This window comes from Podarcis bocagei (genome assembly GCF_964188305.1).
Source record: "Podarcis bocagei genome assembly, chromosome: 10".
Lineage (NCBI taxonomy): Eukaryota > Metazoa > Chordata > Lepidosauria > Squamata > Lacertidae > Podarcis > Podarcis bocagei.
Window position 1 is genome coordinate 1,430,644 of NC_138135.1, and position 21,964 is coordinate 1,452,607.

Genomic DNA, 21,964 nt, shown 5'->3' on the forward strand with positions numbered 1-21,964 from the left:
TGGCCAAGGGAGCCGGCGTACAGCTTCCAGGCAGCGGCGTAGCGTGAGTTGTCAGCACCCGGGGCAACGCAAGTAATTTGCGCCCCCTAACCCGGGGCAAGGCAAGTAATTTGCGCCCCCCCAACCCCTAACCTGCGAGTTTCCGCTGGCGCTGCCGTGCAAACAACGCTGCTTGCCCGGAGGAGGATGGAGGCAGAAGCAGCCGCCGCCTGTGCCTGGGCCGAGGGGATGGCGGCGGCAGCAGGGTGCAGAGGCTGCCCGTGCCCGGCCAGGCGTCGGTGGCGGCGTCGGCGCTGCTGCAGCGGCTGCTCCTCCTGCGAGCAGTGAGCGGAGCGCAGCCACAGCGACGGCGGGGGGCGCGCGCGCTAGGGCGCAAGGCTGGCGGTGGCGGCGGGGAGCCCGGCGGAGGAAGGAACTTGTCCCTTCCCTCTGGACTCGCGCCCCCCCCCCCAGATGTTGCGCCCGGTGCGGTCGGCACCCCTGGCACCCCCCACGCTACGCCACTGCTTCCAGGTCATGTGGCCAGCATGGCTAAGCCCCTTCTGGTGAACCAGAGCAGCGCACGGAAACGCCGTTTACCTTCCCACTGGAGTGATACCTATTTATCTACTTGGACTTTGACGTGCTTTCGAACTGCTAGGTTGGCAGAAGCAGGGACCGAGCAACGGGAGCTCACCCCGTCGTGGGGATTCGAACCACCGACCTTCTGATCAGCAAGTCCTAGGCTCTGTGGTTTAGAGCACAGCACCACCCGCGTCTAAAGACTACCTTGCACTGTGTTTAAAACCAAAATTGCATTTGGATAGAAACTGTTTCTCAGGCGGCTAGTCCTAGTCTTTATAACCCTGTACCTTCTTCCAGAAGGCAGAAGCTGAAAGAGATCATTTCCGGGGTGCGCACTATCCTGCGCTATCTCTGCAGCTTTCTTATGGCACCTGGAAGCGTAGATTTGATCCAAGGTGGGAAGAGTGCGCCCAATTATTCTCTCCTCTCTCTGCAGAAATTTGAGCAGGGCTTCATCACGGACCCGGTGGTTCTGAGCCCTGCGCACACGGTGGGCGACGTCTTTGAGGCCAAGATCCGGCACGGCTTCTCGGGTATCCCGGTCACCGAGACGGGCAAGATGGGCAGCAAGCTGGTGGGCATCGTCACCTCCCGGGACATCGACTTCCTTTCCGAGAAGGATTACGGCATCGCGCTCAGCGAGGTAGGACCCGGGGGCGCCCGCCTCCCTTGGCAGCAGCCAAGACGAAAGGGAAGGAACGGGCATAGAGCTGGGAGGGAACCGCAGGGGTCATCCAGTCCAACCCTCTGCAATGTGGGTCTGGGGGAAAGAGGGCACAGCTGCCGAAAAAAGGCTCTCTCTTGAATTTCTGCCACTGCTGTTCACGTCCGCCTTGAATTTGTGGGATGGTCTCCCGTCTCATGCCCAATTCAAATGCCACCCCTTGTGCCTTCCTCCATCCTCTGAGAAGATTCAGGAAAGAGAAAGAAAGTCTTTCTTCATAATATTAATATTAGAATAATAATTTATTATTTGTACCTCAGCCATCTGACTAGCCATTCTGGGTGGCTTCCCACAAAATATTTAAAACATCAGGCATTAAAAACTTCCCTAAACAGGGTTGCCTTCAGATATCTTCTAAAAGTCAGATAGCTGTTTATTTCCTTGACATCTAGTGGGAGGGCGTTTCAGAGGGCAGGTGCCACCACCGAGAAGGCCCTCTGCCTGGTTCCCTGTAGTTTCATGTCTCGCAGTGAGGGAACCGCCAGAAGGCCCTCGGATCTGGACCTCAGGATCCAGGCTGAGTGATGGGGGTGGAGACACTCCTTCAGGTCTACTGGGCCAGGTTTCGGGCCTTCAAGGTCAACACCAACCCTTTGAATTGTGCTTGCAAACAGACTGGGAGCCAGTGTAGGTCTTTCAGGACGGGTGTTATGTGGTCCTGGCGAACGCTCCCAGTCCCCAGTCTGCCTGCCACATTCTGAATCATAGAATGATAGAATCATAGAGTTGGAAGAGACCACAAGGGCCATCGAGTCCAACCCCCTGCCAAGCAGGAAACACCATCAGAGCACTCCTGACATATGGTTGTCAAGCCTCTGCTTAAAGACCTCCAAAGAAGGAGACTCCACCACACTCCTTGGCAGCAAATTCCACTGTCAAACAGCTCTTACTGTCAGGAAGTTCTTCCTAATGTTTAGGTGGAATCTTCTTTCTTGTAGTTTGGATCCATTGCTCCGTGTCCGCTTCTCTGGAGCAGCAGAAAACAACCTTTCTCCCTCCTCTATGTGACATCCTTTTATATATTTGAACATGGCTATCATATTAGTTGCAGTGTGTTGGGAGATGCATAGGGACGTTTCTCAAACTATACCTGGAATGGAGGCATGGCACATAGTCCAACTGTGAAATTCCCTCCCACTTGAGGCTGTGAGGGCCACCAGCCGAGAGGCCTTGAGAAGAAGATCAGGCATGATCACTTTGATGTGCTTTTGAACTGCTAGGTTGGCAGGAGCAGGGACCGAGCAACGGGAGCTCACCCCGTCATTGCGGGGATTTGAACCACCAACCAACCCAAGAGGCTCAGTGGTTTAGATCACAGTGCCACCCGCATCCAGGAGGTCTAGAGGCACCCCCAAAATGCCTGGTCCCAGTTTTCCTGGGGTGGCCAAACTGGCTCTGTGTGTGTGTCTGTGCGTGTTTGGGGCCAGTTCACCTGAGTCTGCCCCCTTTCCTGCCCCCCACGCAGGTCATGACGAAGCGCAATGAGCTGGTGGTGGCCCCTGCCGGAGTCACGCTGAAAGAAGCCAACGAGATCCTTCAGAGGAGCAAAAAAGGTATGCGGGGTGGGGGTGGGGGGGTAACCCTTTCCCCCCATGGACCCCTAAGACTGGCGTTGCTCTGCCCTCCTCAGTTGGAGCCGGTAATCTAGGCCGGTTCCGCTTCAGGAATTAGAGCAGAACCTCCACCCCCTGGGGCAGTCTACCTTTGGGTACCAGGCGGTGGGGAGCCAGAGTCAGGCCCACTTGCGGTTCTCCCCCCTGGTTGGCCGCTGCCAGAGCAGGGTGCTGGACGGTTTTTTTTATATATAATATTTTTTAATAATTTTAACATACAAATTATAAAATGTACCACAAAACTTATCACTTATACAATCTTTTTGGACTTCCATCAGCCCCTCTGATGATCCACCATTTTAACCACTTCTTATGTATTTCTTAACTTTATATTGCCTTCACATCTCTTAACAAATCATCCTCCCCCTTGTCCGTTTTTACAATTCTTCCAATAATACTCCTCACAAAACTTCTTGCAACCCTACAAACGTTGTCTGTTCTTCACAAATACTTTTCAAACAGTCCGTAAATTTACTCCTGTCTTCCGTGAATTTCTGCTCTTTCATAATCTTAAGACTTCCTCTCATCTCCCTTCTCTGCATTCTCAGTTCAAAAGTTATCGACAGCAATTTATTACCTTGTTTCAGTTCATAACTTTTCTTATATCTTAGATCTCAAAGTTTAAACATCTTTATCAGCTTATTTCTTATATCATAAAGTCAGGTTACTGCTGCCCTGTTAATTTCAAACTTGCCGCTTCCTAACATTCATACAATTTATAATGTTTTTGTAGATATTTCAACATTTTTTTCATTATATATCATCTCCCAGAAGCATGTCACCTTTTACATTCCCACCACATGTGATAAAATGTTCCCTCTTTTTCTGGGTGCTGGGCGGTTTTGGGCCCAATCCCTTGGGCCCAATCCAGCCGCCAGGCTCTCAGCCGCCCTGCCTCCCTCTGCCCTCCTCCGCGCAGGGAAGCTGCCGATCGTGAACGACGTGGACGAGCTGGTGGCCATCATCGCCCGCACGGACCTGAAGAAGAACCGCGACTACCCTCTGGCCTCCAAAGACTCCCGGAAGCAGCTGCTGTGTGGGGCGGCCATTGGCACCCGGGAAGACGACAAGTACCGCCTGGACCTCCTCATGCAGGCGGGCGTCGACGTGGTCGTGCTGGTGGGTGCCCGCCTCGTCTGGCCGGAGGGCTGTGGCTCCGGGGGCAAGGGTGGTCCTCTGTGCTGAATTCGCAGAGGCGCTTTTTCGGAAGGGCCTGCTCCCCCGTCCGCCAGCACCCCAGTTTTGCACCTGGAAAATAAAACGAGTGCAGTGGCGCCTTGGTTCTCAAACGCGTTGGAGCCCAAACACTGCAAACCCGGAAGTCAGTGTTCCAGTTTGCGAACTTCATTTGGAAGCTGAGCATGCTCCATTTTGAGTGCCACACTTAGATTTTGAGTCGAAACAAAACAAAACAAATAAAATTAAATTAAAAAATTCCTTCCAACAGCACCTTAGAGACAAACTAAGTTAGTTTTTGGTATGAGCTTTCGTGTGCATGCACACTTCTTCAGATAATTTCCATTTTGAGTGTTACGCTGAGGTCTGGCTCTTTTTGCTATTTATTTTGCGTTTTTTGTCTTTGCGGCTCCTTTTTGTTTTGTTTTTGCGACTGTGTGGAACCCAGTTCAGCTCCTGATTGTGTGACTGCAATACATTGTTTATTCCTTTCATTTTATGGATCAATGGTCTCGTTAGATAGTAAAATTCATGTTCAACGGCTGTTTTGGGGGTTGTTTCTAAAAATCTGGAACGGATTAATCCATTTTGCATTGCTTCCTATGGGAAAGCGCGCCTTGGTTTTGGAACGCTTTGGTTTTCGAACAGACTTCCGGAACGGATTACCATATATACTCGAGTATAAGCCGACCCGAATATAAGCCGAGGCACCTAATTTTAGCACAAAAAAACTGGGGAAATTATTGACTCGAGTATAAGCCAGTTCACCACACCACAAACCTGGTGGTGGCGGCAAAGGTGGCGGAGGAGGAAGGAGCAGCTTGAAAGGGCTCCTTTTGGGCTGCTCGTCTCTCTGCCACTCGCAAGAGCAGGCATAGGAGCACTGCGCCTCTCCCAACCGCGGCTCCCGTGCCTGCTGCCCTTGCGAGAGGCAGGTGGTGGGTCCAGTGGCGAGAATGGGCTCCTTTCTCGTCGCTCGTCCCTCCGCCGCCACCCGCCTCACTTGAGTATAAGCCGAGGGGGGCTTTTTCAGCATAAAATATGCTGAAAAATTTGGCTTATACTCGAGTATACAGTGGTGTCTCGCAAGACAAAAAGAATCCGTTCTGAAAGTCTCTTCGTCTAGCGGTTTTTTCGTCTTGCGAAGCAAGCCCATTGACGGATTAGCGCTATTAGCGGCTTTTAGCGGCTTAGCGGATAAGCGGCTTAGCGGCTTAGAAAAGGGGGGGGGAACCCGCAGGAACTCGCAAGACATTTTCGTCTTGCGAAGCAAGCCCATAGGAGATTCGTTTTGTGAAGCACCTCCAAAACGGAAAACTCTTTCGTCTAGCGAGTTTTCCGTCTTGCGAGGCATTCGTCTTGCGGGGCACCACTGTATACAGTAATTTTGAGAACCAAGGTACTTCTGTAGCTGCCTTTGCAAATTGGTGGCAGCCTATGAAATGTTAATTATATGCACCTCCCAGGAGCTTGAGGGGGTGGGCCTGATTCTGCCCTCCCATTCAACCCCCACCACAACCCTGCGAGGTGGGCTGGGCGGAGGAAGGCAGCGTCTGGCCTCCGAGGCCCAGTGGGGATTCGAACCCTCGTAGAATCCTAGAACGGTAGAGTTTGGAGGGACCCCCAAAGGCCATCTAGACCAACCCCCCCCTGCAATGCGGGAATGTTAACAGGCTCCTCTCTTCTCTTTCCTCCCCCCCCCCAACTGCCAAAAAAAGGACTCATCTCAGGGAAACTCCGTCTATCAGATCGGCATGATCCACTACATCAAACACAAATACCCGGATCTCCAGGTCATTGGGGGCAATGGTGAGTATCTGGATGGCCTTGGCAGGGGGACAGGATCCCCCCCCCCAGAACACTGTTCTCCCCCCCCCCTTGGGGTGGTTGGGTGGGGAGCTTCAGCCGAGGTAATGAAGCCTGTTTTGTTTTGCTCGTTGGGTCAAATTTCCGGAGGGGCGGGGGAAATAAAGGCGGAAATCGGTACGAAACAGAGAGGTTCAGCTGCAGCCCTGTTTACTCACGAGTAAGCCCCAGGGACTTCAGTGGGGTTTGCTTCTGAAAATAAGGATAATAATTTTATTTTTATTTTTTTATGGTTATACATTCAGATACATATTTTTTTCCTTTTTTCCCTTTTTTTCCAAAATCAGTAAAACTTTATTCTATTTCCATTCTTCGCTGTTAACAGAGAAATTGGAGAAAGCAGTGTTTGTTTTACAGAGATAATGCATCTCCCAGAGAAGAAAAACCCTAAATTGAGAATAGAGGTAACATGGGGGGAAAACCACAATACTGCCCTCTATTCAAAGAAAATAATTCCTGATCTTTTTGGTTACTTAGACCAATCATTATATTTTTTCATTCTTTACCATACCTTCCAAGTTATACAATGTATAATATAAGCATCTCTTTTTAATTACATATTTTTACCTTATTCCTACCCCTATGATTTCCCTCCACCTTAGCTCAGCTAAGGTATTATAAATATTGTTTGCATATCCCCCCTTAACCATCTTTCCATATTTTATCCTTAACTTTACAAACTTCAGTCAACACATATTTTTACTATGGTTTCTGAACGACATTTCGCCATATATTCTTCCACACATTCCCATTCCTTCTTCAGTGTCAGGTCCGATTGGAATCTGATAGCGGCTAGAATACCAATAGCTAAAAATGGGGAAGGGGACATTGTCCCCTCAATAGTAGAGCGGCAAAAAGAACCTTGTGGATTTATAGAGCTGGCCATATGTTTATTATTCCTATTCCCTAGCCGCTTCTGAGTAGACCTGCAAGCGTAGAGCTGGACAGGGACACCCCAAAGGCCATCTAGCCCAACCCCCCCAGCCGGCCAGGTATTTCACAGGTGCCTTTGCTTTCTCCCCTATTGGATGCACAGTGGTGACAGCAGCGCAGGCCAAGAACCTCATCGACGCTGGCGTGGACGCCCTCCGGGTGGGCATGGGCTGTGGCTCCATCTGCATCACACAGGAAGGTGAGTCCTGGCTGGGAGCGGGTTCGAAGGTTACCAAGAGAGGGAGGGAAGCTCCCAAACGCTGCGCCCTTTGAAAATATATATACTGTATTTTTCGCTCTATAAGACTCACTTTTCCCCTCCTAAAAAGTAAGGGGAAATGTGTGTGCGTCTTATGGAGCGAATGCAGGCTGTGCAGCTATCCCAGAAGCCAGAACAGCAAGAGGGATCGCTGCTTTCACTGCGCAGCGATCCCTCTTGCTGTTCTGGCTTCTGAGATTCAGAATATTTTTTTTCTTGTTTTCCTCCTCCAAAAACTAGGTGCGTCTTATGGTCTGGTGCGTCTTATAGAGCGAAAAATACTATCTTAGCTATCTATATTTACAATTTTGTCATCACCACAGCCATTTTAGTTGTAATGTTTAATATTTAATATTAACATTTAATGCTGTACTGTTTTAACACTTGATTGGGAGCCGCCCAGAGTGGCTGGGGAAACTCAGCCAGATGGGTGGGGTATGAATAAATAATAATAATAATAATAATAATAATAATAATAATAATAATAATAATAATTATATTGCTTCAAAAAAACCAAAATATAATATAGATCACCAAACCACCCCCCACCATGACTTCCTTTTCTGGTTTTTGGGCATATTATCTCTCCCTGCTTATTGGTTATTTCATATTCTTTAATTTTTTAAAATATATATATTATTATTCTCCTATCCTTTTAACGTGGTGTTTCTATTTCTGCATTTGTTTTGTTAATTGCAAGTGTTTAATTAAACCCCGCAAGCGAGTCCATTTCTTTACGTTGATTCTGCAGATAGGACATAAACGGTTCCCAGTCTTTCTTAAACTCTCTGTTGTCTTTGTCTCAAAGCCTTTCCATTCATTTTGCAATTTCCACGTATTATTCCATCGCTTTCCCCTGCCATTCCTCTTTGGTTGGTATTTCAGCGCTCTTCCATTTTTGCGCTGGCAGTTGTAGCGTATACCAGCTAGACTGGTGAATGGGAGCGGCTGCAGAGACCACATAACACCGGTCTTGAAAGACTTACATTGGCTCCCAGTACGTTTCCAAGCACAATTCAAAGTGTTGATGCTGACCTTGAAAGCCCTAAATGGCTTCAAGGACCCAGTAGACCTGAAGGAGAGTCTCCACTTCCATCGTTCTTCCCGGACACTGAGGTCCAGCGCTGAGGGCCTTCTGGCGGTTCCCTCATTGCGAGAAGCCAAGTTACAGGGAACCAGGCAGAGGGCCTTCTCGGTGCTGGCACCCGCCCTGTGGAACGCCCTCCCACCAGATGTCAAAGAGAAAAACAACTACCAAACATTTAGAAGACATCTGAAGGCAGCCCTGTTCAGGGAAGCTTTTAATGTTATTGTATTTTAATGTTCTGTTGGAAGCAGCCTAGAGTGGCTGGGGAAACCCAGCCAGATGGACGGGGTATAAATAAATTATTATTATTATTATTATTATTATTATTATTATTATTATTATTATTATTACATGAGCAGTTTTTTCTCCAGCTGGACCCTTTCTTCATAGCTCCATCCTGTAAGCCCCAGATCCTATTTCCGTTCCCAGGGGTAAGGCAATAAAAAGAGGCCACCTCTGAGCATATGCAGAGGACAGTTCCTTCAAGGCCAAGCAGCCTCCTGGGATTTGGGGAGTCTCAGATGTTTCCCTTCCTGCTTCTCCCTTCCGCATAACCCGAGTTTGCTTCTTTCCTTCTCCCTGCCCGCGGCCTTCCCTTTCGTGTCGTGTCTCGGAAACAATACAACTAAATCACTATTTAAACCGCACACCCTGGCAGCTCAGAATTTCGGGGTTCTCCGGGAGGCTGGCCCCCTGGCAGTGACGGCCCCTCTTCCTTTTCTCTCTCCTGGCCAGTGATGGCGTGCGGCCGGCCCCAGGGGACAGCGGTCTATAAAGTGGCAGAGTACGCCCGCAGGTTCGGCGTACCGGTCATTGCCGACGGCGGGATCCAAACCGTGGGCCACGTGGTCAAGGCGCTTTCTTTGGGAGCCTCGACAGGTGAGCTGGGAATCCTGTCGCCATCACCATCACCATTAATAACATTATTAGTATTAATAATAATAATAAAATGCATGCTGGTGGCCTCTTCCTCCTCTGGCTGAGCAGCTAAGCAGGGAAGGAGTTGACGCCTCGCTCTGTGTCTCCGTCGCCGATGCTTGTTGGTTTTTTATTTTTAACAATTCATAATAGAAAACTTAATGTAAATGGGAAAAAGAGGCAGAAACAGCTACAGAAGAGAAAGGGAAAGAGAAGAGAAGGAAGCAGGAAAGGAAAAAGAAGTCGTTAAAAAGAGGACTTCTGATTTTCCATCTGCCGGTTGTTTAAGACATTCAGTCTATGACAACATTCATCTTCTCTGCTATCTGTTAATTGATTTTTCTTTTACGTCCAGGTGTCTCAAAGGCATTCATTTCCTTTTCTCATGGAAAATCCAAGAGGGGTTCCCAAATTAGGTTTATTCTCGACAAATGTCAGGCATCTTTTTTCATTAATGTCCCCTTGGCCCCCAGTGATTCCTACCCCCAGGCCTCCAGATTGGGAATTCGTAAATTCTCCCGTCCGTGTTAAAGTCTCTCCACTGCGTATCCCCAGAATATTCCGTCGTTCTTTTCTTGTTCTGTATCCTTGAATCTGTGCCATAGCTGTCAAGGTTTTCCCTTTTTTAAAGGGAGATTCCCTTATTCCAAATAGGATTCCTCGCAAGGAAGGGGAAAAGTTGACAGCTATGATCCGTGCCCTGCTCAGTCTATTCCAGTCCTGGTCCCTGTTGCATTCCCATCTCCCCTGGAGGTTTTTGAGCATGGACGGCCATCTGTCATGGATGCACTAGCTGAGAAGGGGGTCAGACTGGATGACCCTTGGTGGTCCCTTCCAGCCGTAGGACAGCACTGCCCACCAGTTTGTCCAGTCCTCTTTCTGAGCTGTCCTGGTTGGTGTCCCCACCGCCTCCTGCAGTGGGGAGTCCCCCAGCTCCGCCCTGTGCTTGGGCTCCCCCCATGCGCTCTGGCCCTGATCCCCCTTTCTCCCTCTCCCCCAGTGATGATGGGCTCCCTGCTGGCTGCCACCACGGAGGCCCCCGGCGAATACTTCTTTTCGGACGGTGTCCGGCTGAAGAAGTACCGGGGGATGGGATCCCTCGACGCCATGGAGAAGAACAGCAGCAGCCAGAAGCGCTACTTCAGGTACGGAGCAGGGGCACCTGGGACAAGGGGGGGCGCACTCCTTCCTTGGCTTTGCGCAGGCCGGACGCGGGCGCATGCAAAGGGGTAGCGGCTTCGCAACACATCATTGGACATTACATACCCTTTGAATTCCGATTCAGCTCATCGTACTTTTTATACCTTACTAATCTATACGCAAGAGACGCGGGTGGCGCTGTGGTCTAAACCACAGAGCCTAGGGCTTACCAATCAGAAGCTCAGCGGTTCAAATCCCCGCAATGGGGTGAGCTCCCGTTGCTTGGTCCCTGCTCCTGCCAACCTAGCAGTTCAAAAGCATGTCAAAGTGCAAGTAGATAAATAGGTACCGCTCTGGCAGGAAGGTAAATGGTGTTTCCGTGCGCTGCTCTGGTTCGCCAGAAGTGGCTTAGTCATGCTGGCCACATGACCCGGAAGCTGTGTGCCGGCTCCCTCGGCCAATAAAGCGAGATGAGCGCTGCAACCCCAGAGTCTGCCACGACTGGACCTAATGGTCAGGGGTCCCTTTACCTTTAATCTATATGCACTTCATTATTTATTATTCTTTTCTGTTACTTATCAAGATTATTATTTTTTGCTTTTATAATTTCCTTAAACTTCAAGATTCAATCCAAATCTGTCAGGAGATTTGTGTTATCACGGTGCTTTCAAATATATTCTTTGAATATTGTCCAATCTTTACTGGCTTTCTGGTTAGAGTTTCCTCTTAGTCTCCCAGTCCTCTTCGCAAGTTCTAAATATTCTATCATCTTCGCTTGCCAGTCCGTTTTTGTGAGGATTAAGTCGCCTTCCCAGTTTTTTTGCTAATCCTTGCCCCTGCGGGTGCATACATAAAAAGGGTAGCTTTTTTTGTATATCAATGGGCATCATGCCTAACGAAAAGGCTTCAGGTTTTGTTTTTTTAAAACGAGAATTTAAAGATCTTTTTGAGTTCATTATAAATTATGTCCCAAAATTTTTGTATAAGAATTAGTACAAAAGAGACCTCCCAGCATTCTAAGGCCTGGAAACGATGCCTTATGAGGAACGGCTAAGGGAGCTGGGCATGTTTAGCCTGGAGAAGAGGAGGTTAAGGGGTGATATGATAGCCATGTTCAAATATATAAAAGGATGTCACATAGAGGAGGGAGAAAGGTTGTTTTCTGCTGCTCCAGAGGAGCGGACACGGAGCAATGGATCCAAACTACAAGAAAGAAGATTCCACCTAAACATTAGGAAGAACTTCCTGACAGTAAGAGCTGTTTGACAGTGGAATTTGCTGCCAAGGAGTGTGGTGGAGTCTCCTACTTTGGAGGTCTTTAAGCAGAGGCTTGACAACCATATGTCAGGAGTGCTCTGATGGTGTTTCCTGCTTGGCAGGGGGTTGGACTCGATGGCCCTTGTGGTCTCTTCCAACTCTAGGATTCTATGATTCTATGATTCACAGGCCCATATAAGATGAGCGTACACAGTTGGGCCTGATGAGCATTTACTACTGTCCCCAACCCAACTCCTGCGGAAAGCCATCGAAATCAGATTTTAATTCTGTCCCGATTTGTTTCTAAGAGGTGATTTAATTATTGTTTGATTTTATATCAATGTTTATATTGGATGTTAGCCGCCCTGAGCCTATTCTTGGCCGGGGAGGTCCAGATACAAATAAAAGTATTATTTATTATTTTTATTATTACATTTGTATATACTGCCCCATCCCCACAGGTCTCAGGGCAGCTATAATGGCCGCCAGTGTGGCGTTGTGATGTGTTTGGGGTTTCCTTCCTGCATAACGCTTGGATTTGGCTAAAACCCGTGATACACAGAAGGGGGCAAGGCAAGGGTGCCCCCCCTTGACTTTGGCCCTGGAAGGGCTGCTCAGGAGAGCACGATGGAAATAAGGATTTAATCAGAGACGTACAAACTAAGGGTGTTTGCTGACAATTTGGTGTCAGTTATGGAAAACCCACCACGAGGAGTAGGAGTCCTTATCGATAAATTAAACACTACAGTGGAACCTCTACTTAACGGACGCAATCCGTTCCGGAGCTCCGTCTGTAAGTCAAGCCGGGTCGAGGCAGAAGCGCTGTTGTGTGCTGGCGCATTTGGCAGCAGCGCGCTACTGCGCATGCACGAATTGCGGCAAACCCGGTATTTACTTCCGTGTTTGCCGCGGTCGCAACTTGGATCAGGCCCAAGTAGAGGCGGTCATAAGTAGAGGCTCTACTGTACAGTCAGACCTCGGGTTACAAACGCTTCAGGTTGCGTGTTTTTGGTGGCACACCGCGCCAAACCCGGAAGTACCGGAATGGGTTACTTCCGGGTTTCGGTGCTCACGCATGCGCAGAAGCACCAAATCATGGTTTGCGCATGTGCAGCAGCGCTGAATCGCAACCTGCGCGTGTGCAGGCGTGCCCCTGCAGGTTGTGAACGTGCCTCCTGCACGGATCATGTTTGCAACCCGTGTGTCCACTGTACTTAGCAATTGATAGGTATTTTTCTTCTTCCAAATTTTTTGGTTTTACTGTTTTCTTCTTTTCTTTCTCTCTCTCTTTTCTCTCTCTTTCTTTTTTCTTTCTCTTTCTCCCCCTCCTTTTCTCTCTCTCTCTCTTCATTTATTCTCTGTAATGTTACCATATTTATATGCATATTTATATACCGTATTTTTCGCTCTGTAAGACGCACCAGACCACAAGACGCACCTAGTTTTTGGAGGAGGAAAACAAGAAAAAAAATATTCTGAATCTCAGAAGCCAGAAGAGCAAGAGGGATCGCTGCACAATGAAAGTAGCAACCCCTCTTCCTGTTCTGGCTTCTGGGATAGCTGCGCAGCTTGCATTCTCTCCATAAGATGCACACACATTTCCCCTTACTTTTTAGGAGGGAAAAAGTGAGTCTTATAGAGCAAAAAATACAGTAGTTAGTTTAGATCTTACGATAATTTTATTATGTGCATTGTAAACGTTATTCCAATCTAAGAATATCCCATGTCAGACAAGCTCATTTTTTTCTCTTTTGATTCCCGCCCCCCTTGTATGTGTGGAAATTTTGCAAAAAAATAATATAATAAAAAAGGAATTTGGTACGTTAGCAGGTTTTCAGATTAGCCCTCAGAAGGTTTGATGGATGGGAAGAGAAAATGTGGTTTGGTGGGGCTCTGGAGACGGGGACAGGTGACCCACGCAGCGTCTCCTCCTTCCTTTTCAGCGAGGGAGACAAGGTCAAGGTAGCGCAAGGCGTCTCCGGCTCCATCCAGGACAAGGGCTCCATCCAGAAGTTCGTGCCCTACCTGATCGCTGGAATCCAGCACGGCTGCCAAGACATTGGCGCAAAGAGCCTCTCCATCCTGCGGTGAGTCCCTGGGGTGCCCTCTCTCTCCTCTCAGGGGGGTGCGGGACCAGGGCCGGATTCAGGCTGGATGCGGCCCTCAGCTCCTGAAGGTAAGGGGGCCCTTTCTATGTGCAGCTGTCCTTTGTCCACAACAAATGGCCCCTGTTTTCTGTGTCGAATAAATGCTATACAGTATGTTCATTGATGGACCTCGTAGGTATCTCAAGCCATTGGCACATCACAGAATAGGTCTTTTATCAAAGTAATTGTTGGACTGAAATACAATTAAGAAGAAATACAGTCATACCTCGGGTTGAATGTGCTTCAGGTTGAGCGCTTTCGGGTTGCGCTCCGCGGCAACCCAGAGGTAATGGAGCGTGTTACTTCCGGGTTTCGCCGCTCGCGCAGGCGCAGGCACTCAAAATGACGTCACGCACATGCGCAGACGCGGCAAAACACAGCCTGCACACGCTCAGGCGCACCGTCGCATCTTAGGTTCTATTCAGGATGCGAACGGGGCTCCAGAATGGATCCCGTTCGCATCCCGAGGTACCTCTGTATATTAATAGTGAAATACAATTAAGAAGAAGTATATTAATCATGAAATGATTATTAAGCTCAAATTTAAAATGATTTTTTATTCATAACGAACTTAACAATGCAAACGCATTGGCATTGGGCAATGACAAAAGTTCCTTTAGAAACACAATTTACAAAGACTCATAGTTAGCCTCTCGAAACTTGCTATAACATGAAATAATAATAGCAAACCAGTGATATTTTAGGGAGCAGGCAGCGCCCATTACTTACATCATAGGAGCCGACACAACACAAAACACGGTGGCTGTATGTAGGTTTTATTTTATTAGCTTTTTTATCTTATATTTTGGAAATGTACTTCCAGTTGCTTTTGTCCTTTGATTTTTAGGGGGGGCCCAAGAGAGTGGGGCTCTAAGCTAGAGCTTGTTTAGCTTATACGTAAATCCAGCACTGGGTGGGACGCAGTCTCCCCGCAGCCCCCTGCGTTGCAGTTGCCGCTCCTTCAGAAGTGAGGGGATGCGCTAGTGGCCACTGATTGCCTTCGTACCCCATAAATTAGTCCAGTCTTCTTTTAAAGCCACCCAGGTTAGTTGCCGTCGCTGCCTCCTGCAGCAGGGAGTTCCACAGATTAGCTCTGCGCTGTAAGGGGAGAGATGGCCCCTCTCCCTGACTCTGGCACGGGAAACTTGGAGGAGGGTTGACCAGGAGGGTGAATGGGGGGTGCCAGGCCCCTCGCTGTGGGGTGGCTCCTCAAGCGCCGTAGGGAGAGCGCCTTCTGCCTGTTGGCGGGCTTCCCTTGAAATCTCACAACATTCTGGCAACGTTATTTCCCTTTCCGCGCAGAAGGTGGGCGGAAGGTGGGAATAAACGGCAGCTTTTTCTCAGCTGCCAACGCCAACCCAGCTGTCGCCCGTGCGACTCAGAGGAAACTACGTCAAATTTTGTTCCGCTGGAGAGGCAGCTTACGAGCCACTTCTGCGTTTTTAAAATCGCACCCGACTCCTAGTTATTTCGGTTTGGTTATTTATAGATGGTTTTCCTTCCTTCCTTCCTTCCTTCCTTCCTTCCTTCCTTCCTTCCTTCCAACTGGATTTCCAAGAGAAGAAGAATCCCACAAAATATCCCTTAAGCCAGGCCTAGGCAAACTCCGGCCCTCCAGATGTTTTGAGACTACAATTCCCATCATCCCAGACCACTGGTCCTGTTAGCTAGGGATGATGGGAATTGTAGTTCCAAAACATCTGGAGGGCCGGAGCTTGTCTATGCCTGCCTTAAGCCAACTCTGCCAAAAAGAGAACAACCGTCCTGGAGAATTTAGCTGAGATTCCCGCATTGAAGGGGGTCCGACTAGATGACCCTTGGGTCCCTTTCGACTGAGATTCTATGATTCTGTTAAGAATTGCATCGGTGAGCCCCCTGGGTGCTGGAGATTTTGCTGGATCAGGCCCGTCTCGTCCAGCATACTGTTCCCGCAGCGGCTGACCGGATGCCCCAAATGGGAAACCCGCCAGCAGGATTCAAACACAAAGCCTCTGAGGGTCAGGACGCGAGAGGGGTTTTCAAAAGTCTCCAGGGCTGGCGGCCGGTCTGTCACAGATGGACCAGGCTGTCTCTTTTTAGTTTCCCAAATTGTCTTGGGACCACAGTTCCCAGCACCCCTGATCACTGGTCCTAGAGATGATGGGAGCTGTAGTCCACCAACCGCTGGAGATCCGCGTTTCGGGTACCCTGGCTTGAAGGGAAAGCGAGCAAGAGGCAAGCGGAACAGCTGCTTCTAAAACGATGGAGGCCCTTCTCGCGCAAAGCGTGGCGGAACTGCGGAACTCCCTGCCACTGGAGGAAAGGGTATCAATGGCTTCTAGCCGAGCTGGCTCTGCCCTGCCTCCGTGGTTAAAGACAGGGTGGTTTAGCTGTCGGGGTTTGACCGGGTGGGTCCAGGGAGTGACTGTGGCTTCCTGTTGGTGGGGGAAGTGTTGCCCTATGGTTAGAGCTGTTGGACAGTAGAAGAGGGACTGAGCTGGAGTGGTTGGGGGGTGCGCGGCAGCCTCCTCTTCACTGGGGCTGGCCGGGGACACTAGTCAAATCCTGAGCAGGGGTGGGGTGGACTAGATGCCCCCTGGAGACCCCCCTTCTGCCTCAGACACTTAGCCTTGCATCTCCTTTGCAGATCTATGATGTACTCCGGTGAACTGAAGTTTGAGAAGCGGACGATGTCGGCCCAGATCGAGGGGGGCGTCCACGGCCTGCACTCGTGAGTAACCCCCCCCTTCCGCCCCCCCTGAAAATCCATCGCCATCTGGGCCTCACCTCCTTTCTGCTTTCCCCGGTGCTGCCCTCGCCTCCGTTCCTGCTCTCAAACCTCCTCCCTGCCTGAGCACAGACCCCCCCAAAGGACTCTCCTGCCCCCCCACCCCCACCCCCATTTCAAGGGTTTGTCTAGGGAGAGAAGGGGCCACCCCACGGCCTACCCCAGGCTTCTTGGAGGGCGGCCTCGGGGAGAGAGGCCAGCTGCTCCCCCAGCTTCTCGGAAGGTGGGTGTTCATTTTTTGGGGGGGGGTGTCATTTCCTCCCTCCAACCTGTTCCTGCGTTGCAGTGGGTTGGACTAGATGCCCTTCAGGTGTCCAGGGCCAAAACCATCCAGGGCTTTCAAGGTCAGCCCCCACACTTTGAATTATGCTTGGAAACATACTGGGAGCCGATGAAGATCCATTATGTGGCCCCAACTATACAGTGGTCCCTTGGTTCTCGGACGGCTTAGTAGTCAAACAACTTGGAACCCAAACAGTGCAAACCTGGAATCATAGAATCCTAGAGTTGGAAGAGACCACAAGGGCCATTGAGTCCAACCCCCTGCCAAGCAGGAAACCCCATCAGAGCACTCCTGACATATGGATGTCAAGCCTCTGCTTAAAGACCTCCAAAGTAGGAGACTCCACCACACTCCTTGGCAGCAAATTCCACTGTCGAACAGCTCTTACTGTCAGGAAGTTCTTCCTAATGTTTAGGTGGAATCTTCTTTCTTGTAGTTTGGATCCATTGCTCCGTGTCCGCTTCTCTGGAGCAGCAGAAAACAACCTTTCTCCCTCCTCTATGTGACATCCTTTTATATATTTGAACATGGCTATCATATCACCCCTTAACCTCCTCTTCTCCAGGCTAAACATGCCCAGCTCCCTTAGCCCTTCCTCATAAGGCATCGGAAGTAAATGTTCCAGTTTGCAAACCTTTTTCAGAAGCTGAACGTGCTCCGTTTTGAGTGCCACGCTGAGGTCTGTCTGTTTTTGCTCTGCAGTAGATTGTTTATTGCTTTCGTTTTAATAATAATAATAATAATAATAATAATAATAATAATAATAATTTATACCCTCCCCTCCCCAGCCAAGACTGGACTCAGGGCGGCTAACACCAAATATAAAAACAATTGATTGAACCAGAGCTTAAAAAACAAGATTGAAATACAACATTAAAACATTAAAATGCAGCCTCATTTCAGTGCAAAAATCAAGGGAACGGCTATAGGCTAGTTAAAACCATGGATTCGAGCGGGAGAGCTCTAACGAGGCTGCTACTCCCGTCGCCATCTTGGAAGGGAAGTCAATGGATCAATGGTCTTGTTAGATAGTAAAATTCATGTTAAATTGCTGTTTTGGGGGTTGTTTTTAAAAGTCTGGAACGGATTAATCCATTTTGCATTGCTTTCTATGGGAAAGCACGCCTCGGTTTTGGAACGCTTTGCTTTTGGAACGGACTTCCGGAACGGATTAAGTTTGAGAACCAAGGAACCGCTGTATTGTAGAGCTGGAATGGGTGGCAAGAGTTTTCTAGCCCAAGAAGCGCAGGGGGCCATCCTGCGGCCGTTTGAGCCAGCCTCCAGAGCCCTTTCCCCTTTGGTTTCCAGCAACTGGGACGCAGGAGCAGGGCTGCCTCTCATCCGTATATGGGTTTGTCCAATAGTTTAATGCCATCGCGGTCTCCTGTGGCAGGGAGTTCCGCAGGTCGGCTCTGCGGTGTGCGAAGGGTTTTCTGCGATCTGCCCTGAACCTTCCGGCAAGATCGGGGACAGGTTGGTTCCTTGGAGGTGTGGGGGGGGGGGTCCCCCAGGATCGAACTCTGCCCGCACAGGAGCGAATCTGGGGCCAAGGCCCACCCCATCTTCCAACCCCCCGCATGGCAGGGATGAGGACAGGAGGGGGGGCTCTCAGGCTAGGGAGGTGAGGCACCCGCTTGCTTCATGGGGTTTAGCGTAAGGGTGGCGGCTGCTCATAGACCCCCCAAAGTAGCATTTTTCCTGGCGATTCCTGCAAGCTGGGTCCCTCAATCGCGGAAGGAATTGCCCCAACCCAGCCTGTGCCCCCCCCCCCAAGAAAAAGACCTGCTCTGTGTCTTTTTCTCTGCAAGAGTTCTCTTGCTGCTGTGCTATTCGCCCCGCAAACCCAAGAAGGCTTGGCCAGTTTAATATGGGCGGTGACTGAGCTGGGAATTTGGGGGGGGGCGCCTCCCAAGTCTGGTTTTTTAAATGGGGTGAAATTTGCAGAGCCCTGGTTTTGGGCTCCTCAGGTTTCTAGTCCTGGTGAGAAGTTTTGGGGCCAACCGAGGCCAGAATCACGGGGGAAGTGGTGGCCGACCTTCCCCCTGCCCCTTGGACCCCACCCCCCCCCCCAGTTCCCCAGGCCCCCCACCCCTCTCTTCTTCCAGCCCCACGGACCTTGCCAGCAACCCTTTGGGAAAGCACAGAACAAAGAGAGTCGTGCAACTTCATGGAATCATCCCCGAAAATGAGGCGGCTTTTTCATGAGTCTGGCTGGCAGACCCCTATTTTTTTTTGAGGGTGTGCTGGGGGTCATTTTGCTGGGCCCTTCCACTGGTGGCCCCCTCGCCAGAGAGAGGCAAAGGTCTGAAGCCGACTTGGAGTGTGGCAGCCTCGTGGTTACCAGTCCAACTCTTGGCGCATCCCGGGCCGGGCACCCCACGCTCCATGCTCTCTAAAGCGCGGCACGGCCACATCTGATGTGAAAGGTTCAGTTTCTAGGGTTCCATGTGTACCCCAAAATTGCAGGGTGGGGGGAGAGAGAGAGAATTCCCCCGCACTCCCAGAGCCCGCACGCCAAGGGGTCTTTGCCAGGCAAGCAAGGCGGGCAGCTTAAAAGCTCTTTTTGTGCCGGGTACCCCAAGTCAGAAATAGCCTTTGCACGCTCTGCCGTGCTTTGGGCACCAGCTCTGGGAGGCCAGGGGCGTTCGTGCGAGTCTCTGCAGGGATTTCTGTGGCTCTGGGTTCGAGTTCCCGCGAGCGCCCCAGACCCGGCGCATTGAGCGGGCCATGCCCTCACCCCCAAACGAGGCAGAGAGCTTAAAAGCTCTTTGGGTGCTGGGAAAACCCCGAGCGAACCTGGTGCCCCCCCCCCCAAAAAGAGCTTTTTCACTCTCTGCTTTGCTTGGATTTCACATGCGCAGTTTCAGCCTGCCGGCCTTGAACCATGCGCGGTGCGGGTTAAATGCACATTGGATGGGATGGGAGAGCTTTGGCCCCTCGTTTCCCGGGGTGCAGCTCTATGTATTCCGGGGGGGCCTCTTCCCCTGCAGGGTTTGGGTGGGCATGGGGGGGGGGGTGACAGGGAAAGGGGGGGGGCGTCCAGCACTTCAGCCTTTGCAGCAGATTCCTGTAACCTGGATGGTTTGGACTCCCGACTCAGAAGATCAGAAGAGCCCGCAGGATCATGCCCGTGGCCCCTTTACTCTCGCAGAATTGGGTGCCTGCTTGGGCAGGGGGGGCCCTGGGGACGTAGCAACATATTAGAAACCCCCAGGATTCCCTCGCCTTCCCTTCCACCTCAACACCCCCCCAAAAAAAAATTGGCTTTCCATTTTGATGTGAAATCAAAGGCTTCTGAAAGACGAGGCTGGATCAGGCCCAAGGGAGCCCATCTCGTCCAGCCTCCTGCCCTCACAGCGGGCAGGCAGGTGCCCCTTGTGGGTAGCCAGCAAGCAGGATTCGAACACATGAGACATGGTCTCCCCTCCTTGTTTCCCAGAGCAGCCGGCATTCAGGAACATCGCTGCCTCCGACACGGGAGACAAGAGCCTGGTCATTGCGGCCGGGGGCCATTGATTTTGTCTCATCCTCTTTTTAAGCCGCCGTGGCTTGTCGCCACGGTGGCAGTGAGTTCCGCAGTTCCCCTTCGCACTGTTCCAGCTTTGGAGGGGCGAGAGGGGAATTCTGGGATTCCGGACAATACCACATCTCCCTCTTAGGGGGTGTTGGCTGGCAGGGGGCGGCATCTGCCCGTTCTCTTTTTCCCGGGGCCCTGCCCGTTCTGCGTCCCCTTTGCGTGTGGGTCGGAAGGCGAGGGTCCGAAGCTTCGCTAGGGCCGTAGAGGGGCCTGGGAGCTCTTGCCTAGTGCTGGCTTGGGAGCGGGACCCCCGGCAGGCGCTGGGGGGGCGGTGACGGGCAGCTGTGGGTCTCCAGGCTTGGTGGCGGCAGCTGTGCTGGTGTTTTTGGGGAGGGGGCCGCGCGCCTGTGTGTGTCCTGGGCAGGAACACGTTGACCTTGTGACCTTCTCTCTCTCTCCTGCCCACGCCCATGGCCGCCTGCCTGTAGTTTTACATTTCTGCCATGTAAGTAACTGGGGCGGGGAGTTCCGCAGGTCCGTCCCCAACCCGCGTGTCTTGGATGTGGGTCAGCTGCTGCATTCTCCCCCTCCGCTCTCCCCCGGGCACATCTGGGGGGGTAGTTACAACTGGGGGGGACACATCCCCTCTCAACACCCCCACCTCCCCCACTGCTTTTGCAAGCTTTCCCCCGCTCTCCCCACACCAAACCTCCCCCCCCCCAAAAAAATGGTGGATCTGCAATGAGCGTTGTGAGGCTGCTCTCCACAGTCCCAGAAAAGCTTCCTTTTCTCTTGGAGCCCCAAACCCCCTGACCTCTCTGGGCTGCGGGGGATCGGGGCCGGGGGAGAGTCCGTGGGGCAGGAAGGAGGACTCCTTTCTGCTTCTCTTCACTGGGAGAGTTGCCCTGACCTGAGTCCCACCTTTGGACAACAACATGGCCCGAGGGTCCGCCCTGGCCAGGGCAATCCCGAGCGGGGGAGGGGGGTCCCTGCCACGGATGCTTCAGCTGAGACTCCTGTGTCACAGGGGGTTGGACTAGATGGCCTCTGGGAGTCCCTGCCAACCCTGCAATGCTACATCTCTATGGCGAGAAAGACTAAATTCCCCATGGGATTCCCCACTTTGCAGTGAGCATGAATGTGTGAAGCAAGACCTGGGAGTGGGGTCTGCTTTTAGGGCAAGGGGGACCATGATTGGCACCCTCTGCCTGCCAGCCTTTCCCTCTCTCCCAGGGGGGCTAAGATGACCCAGAGGAGGGTACCAAAGGTCTGTGGGGGGGGGGGTGCAGGTGCTGTCCTGGGCACATGCGCCGCACGGAGGCCTGGGCCTCCCCCTGACACCGCTTGGTGGCAAAGAGGGCGCAGCTGAGCCCATGGGGGTGGGAGGTCAGGAGTGGGGAAAGGGTTAGGGTGAGCGCCTGGCTGTTGCCACCTGTCTTCAGCTGGGGGTTCCCTTCCGCAATCCCCACAGCTGCCTTGCGGGGGGTTGGACTGGATGACCCGTGGGTCCCTTCCAGCTCTGTGGCCCCCAGGCATCTGGGGCTCTGAGGGTTCCGGCCCCCTTGCCTGCCTGGCTCCCAAGCTTCCCCCCCCCACGCCCCCCTCCCCTCACCGCATTGCCTGGCTTCCTCCTCCCTCCTCCTCTCACGTACCTTTCATGCCTTGCTGCCTCCCCAGAGTCTATGAGTGGACCTCCGTTTGGTGTTAGGGCGC

The 21,964-nt window shown here is 51.4% G+C and overlaps 1 protein-coding gene across 4 annotated transcripts in view; it reads left to right on the forward strand.

Annotated features, from left to right (window-relative positions):
- The window catches only part of IMPDH1 (inosine monophosphate dehydrogenase 1), a 64,892-nt gene that overhangs the window by 41,553 nt on the left and 1,375 nt on the right, over window positions 1-21,964 (forward strand). For 2 of the 4 annotated variants that reach the window (XM_081210218.1, XM_081210216.1), the window contains exons 6-14: window positions 1,001-1,207; window positions 2,754-2,841; window positions 3,821-4,020; window positions 5,796-5,884; window positions 6,969-7,075; window positions 8,958-9,101; window positions 10,141-10,285; window positions 13,481-13,624; window positions 16,311-16,394. In XM_081210218.1, the coding sequence (XP_081066344.1) occupies window positions 1,001-1,207; window positions 2,754-2,841; window positions 3,821-4,020; window positions 5,796-5,884; window positions 6,969-7,075; window positions 8,958-9,101; window positions 10,141-10,285; window positions 13,481-13,624; window positions 16,311-16,394 (1,208 nt within the window). Of the gene's footprint in view, window positions 1-1,000; window positions 1,208-2,753; window positions 2,842-3,820; window positions 4,021-5,795; window positions 5,887-6,968; window positions 7,076-8,957; window positions 9,102-10,140; window positions 10,286-13,480; window positions 13,625-16,310; window positions 16,395-21,964 lie in introns of all 4 variants that reach the window. The other 2 variants (XM_081210219.1, XM_081210217.1) reach the window with 1 other exon arrangement.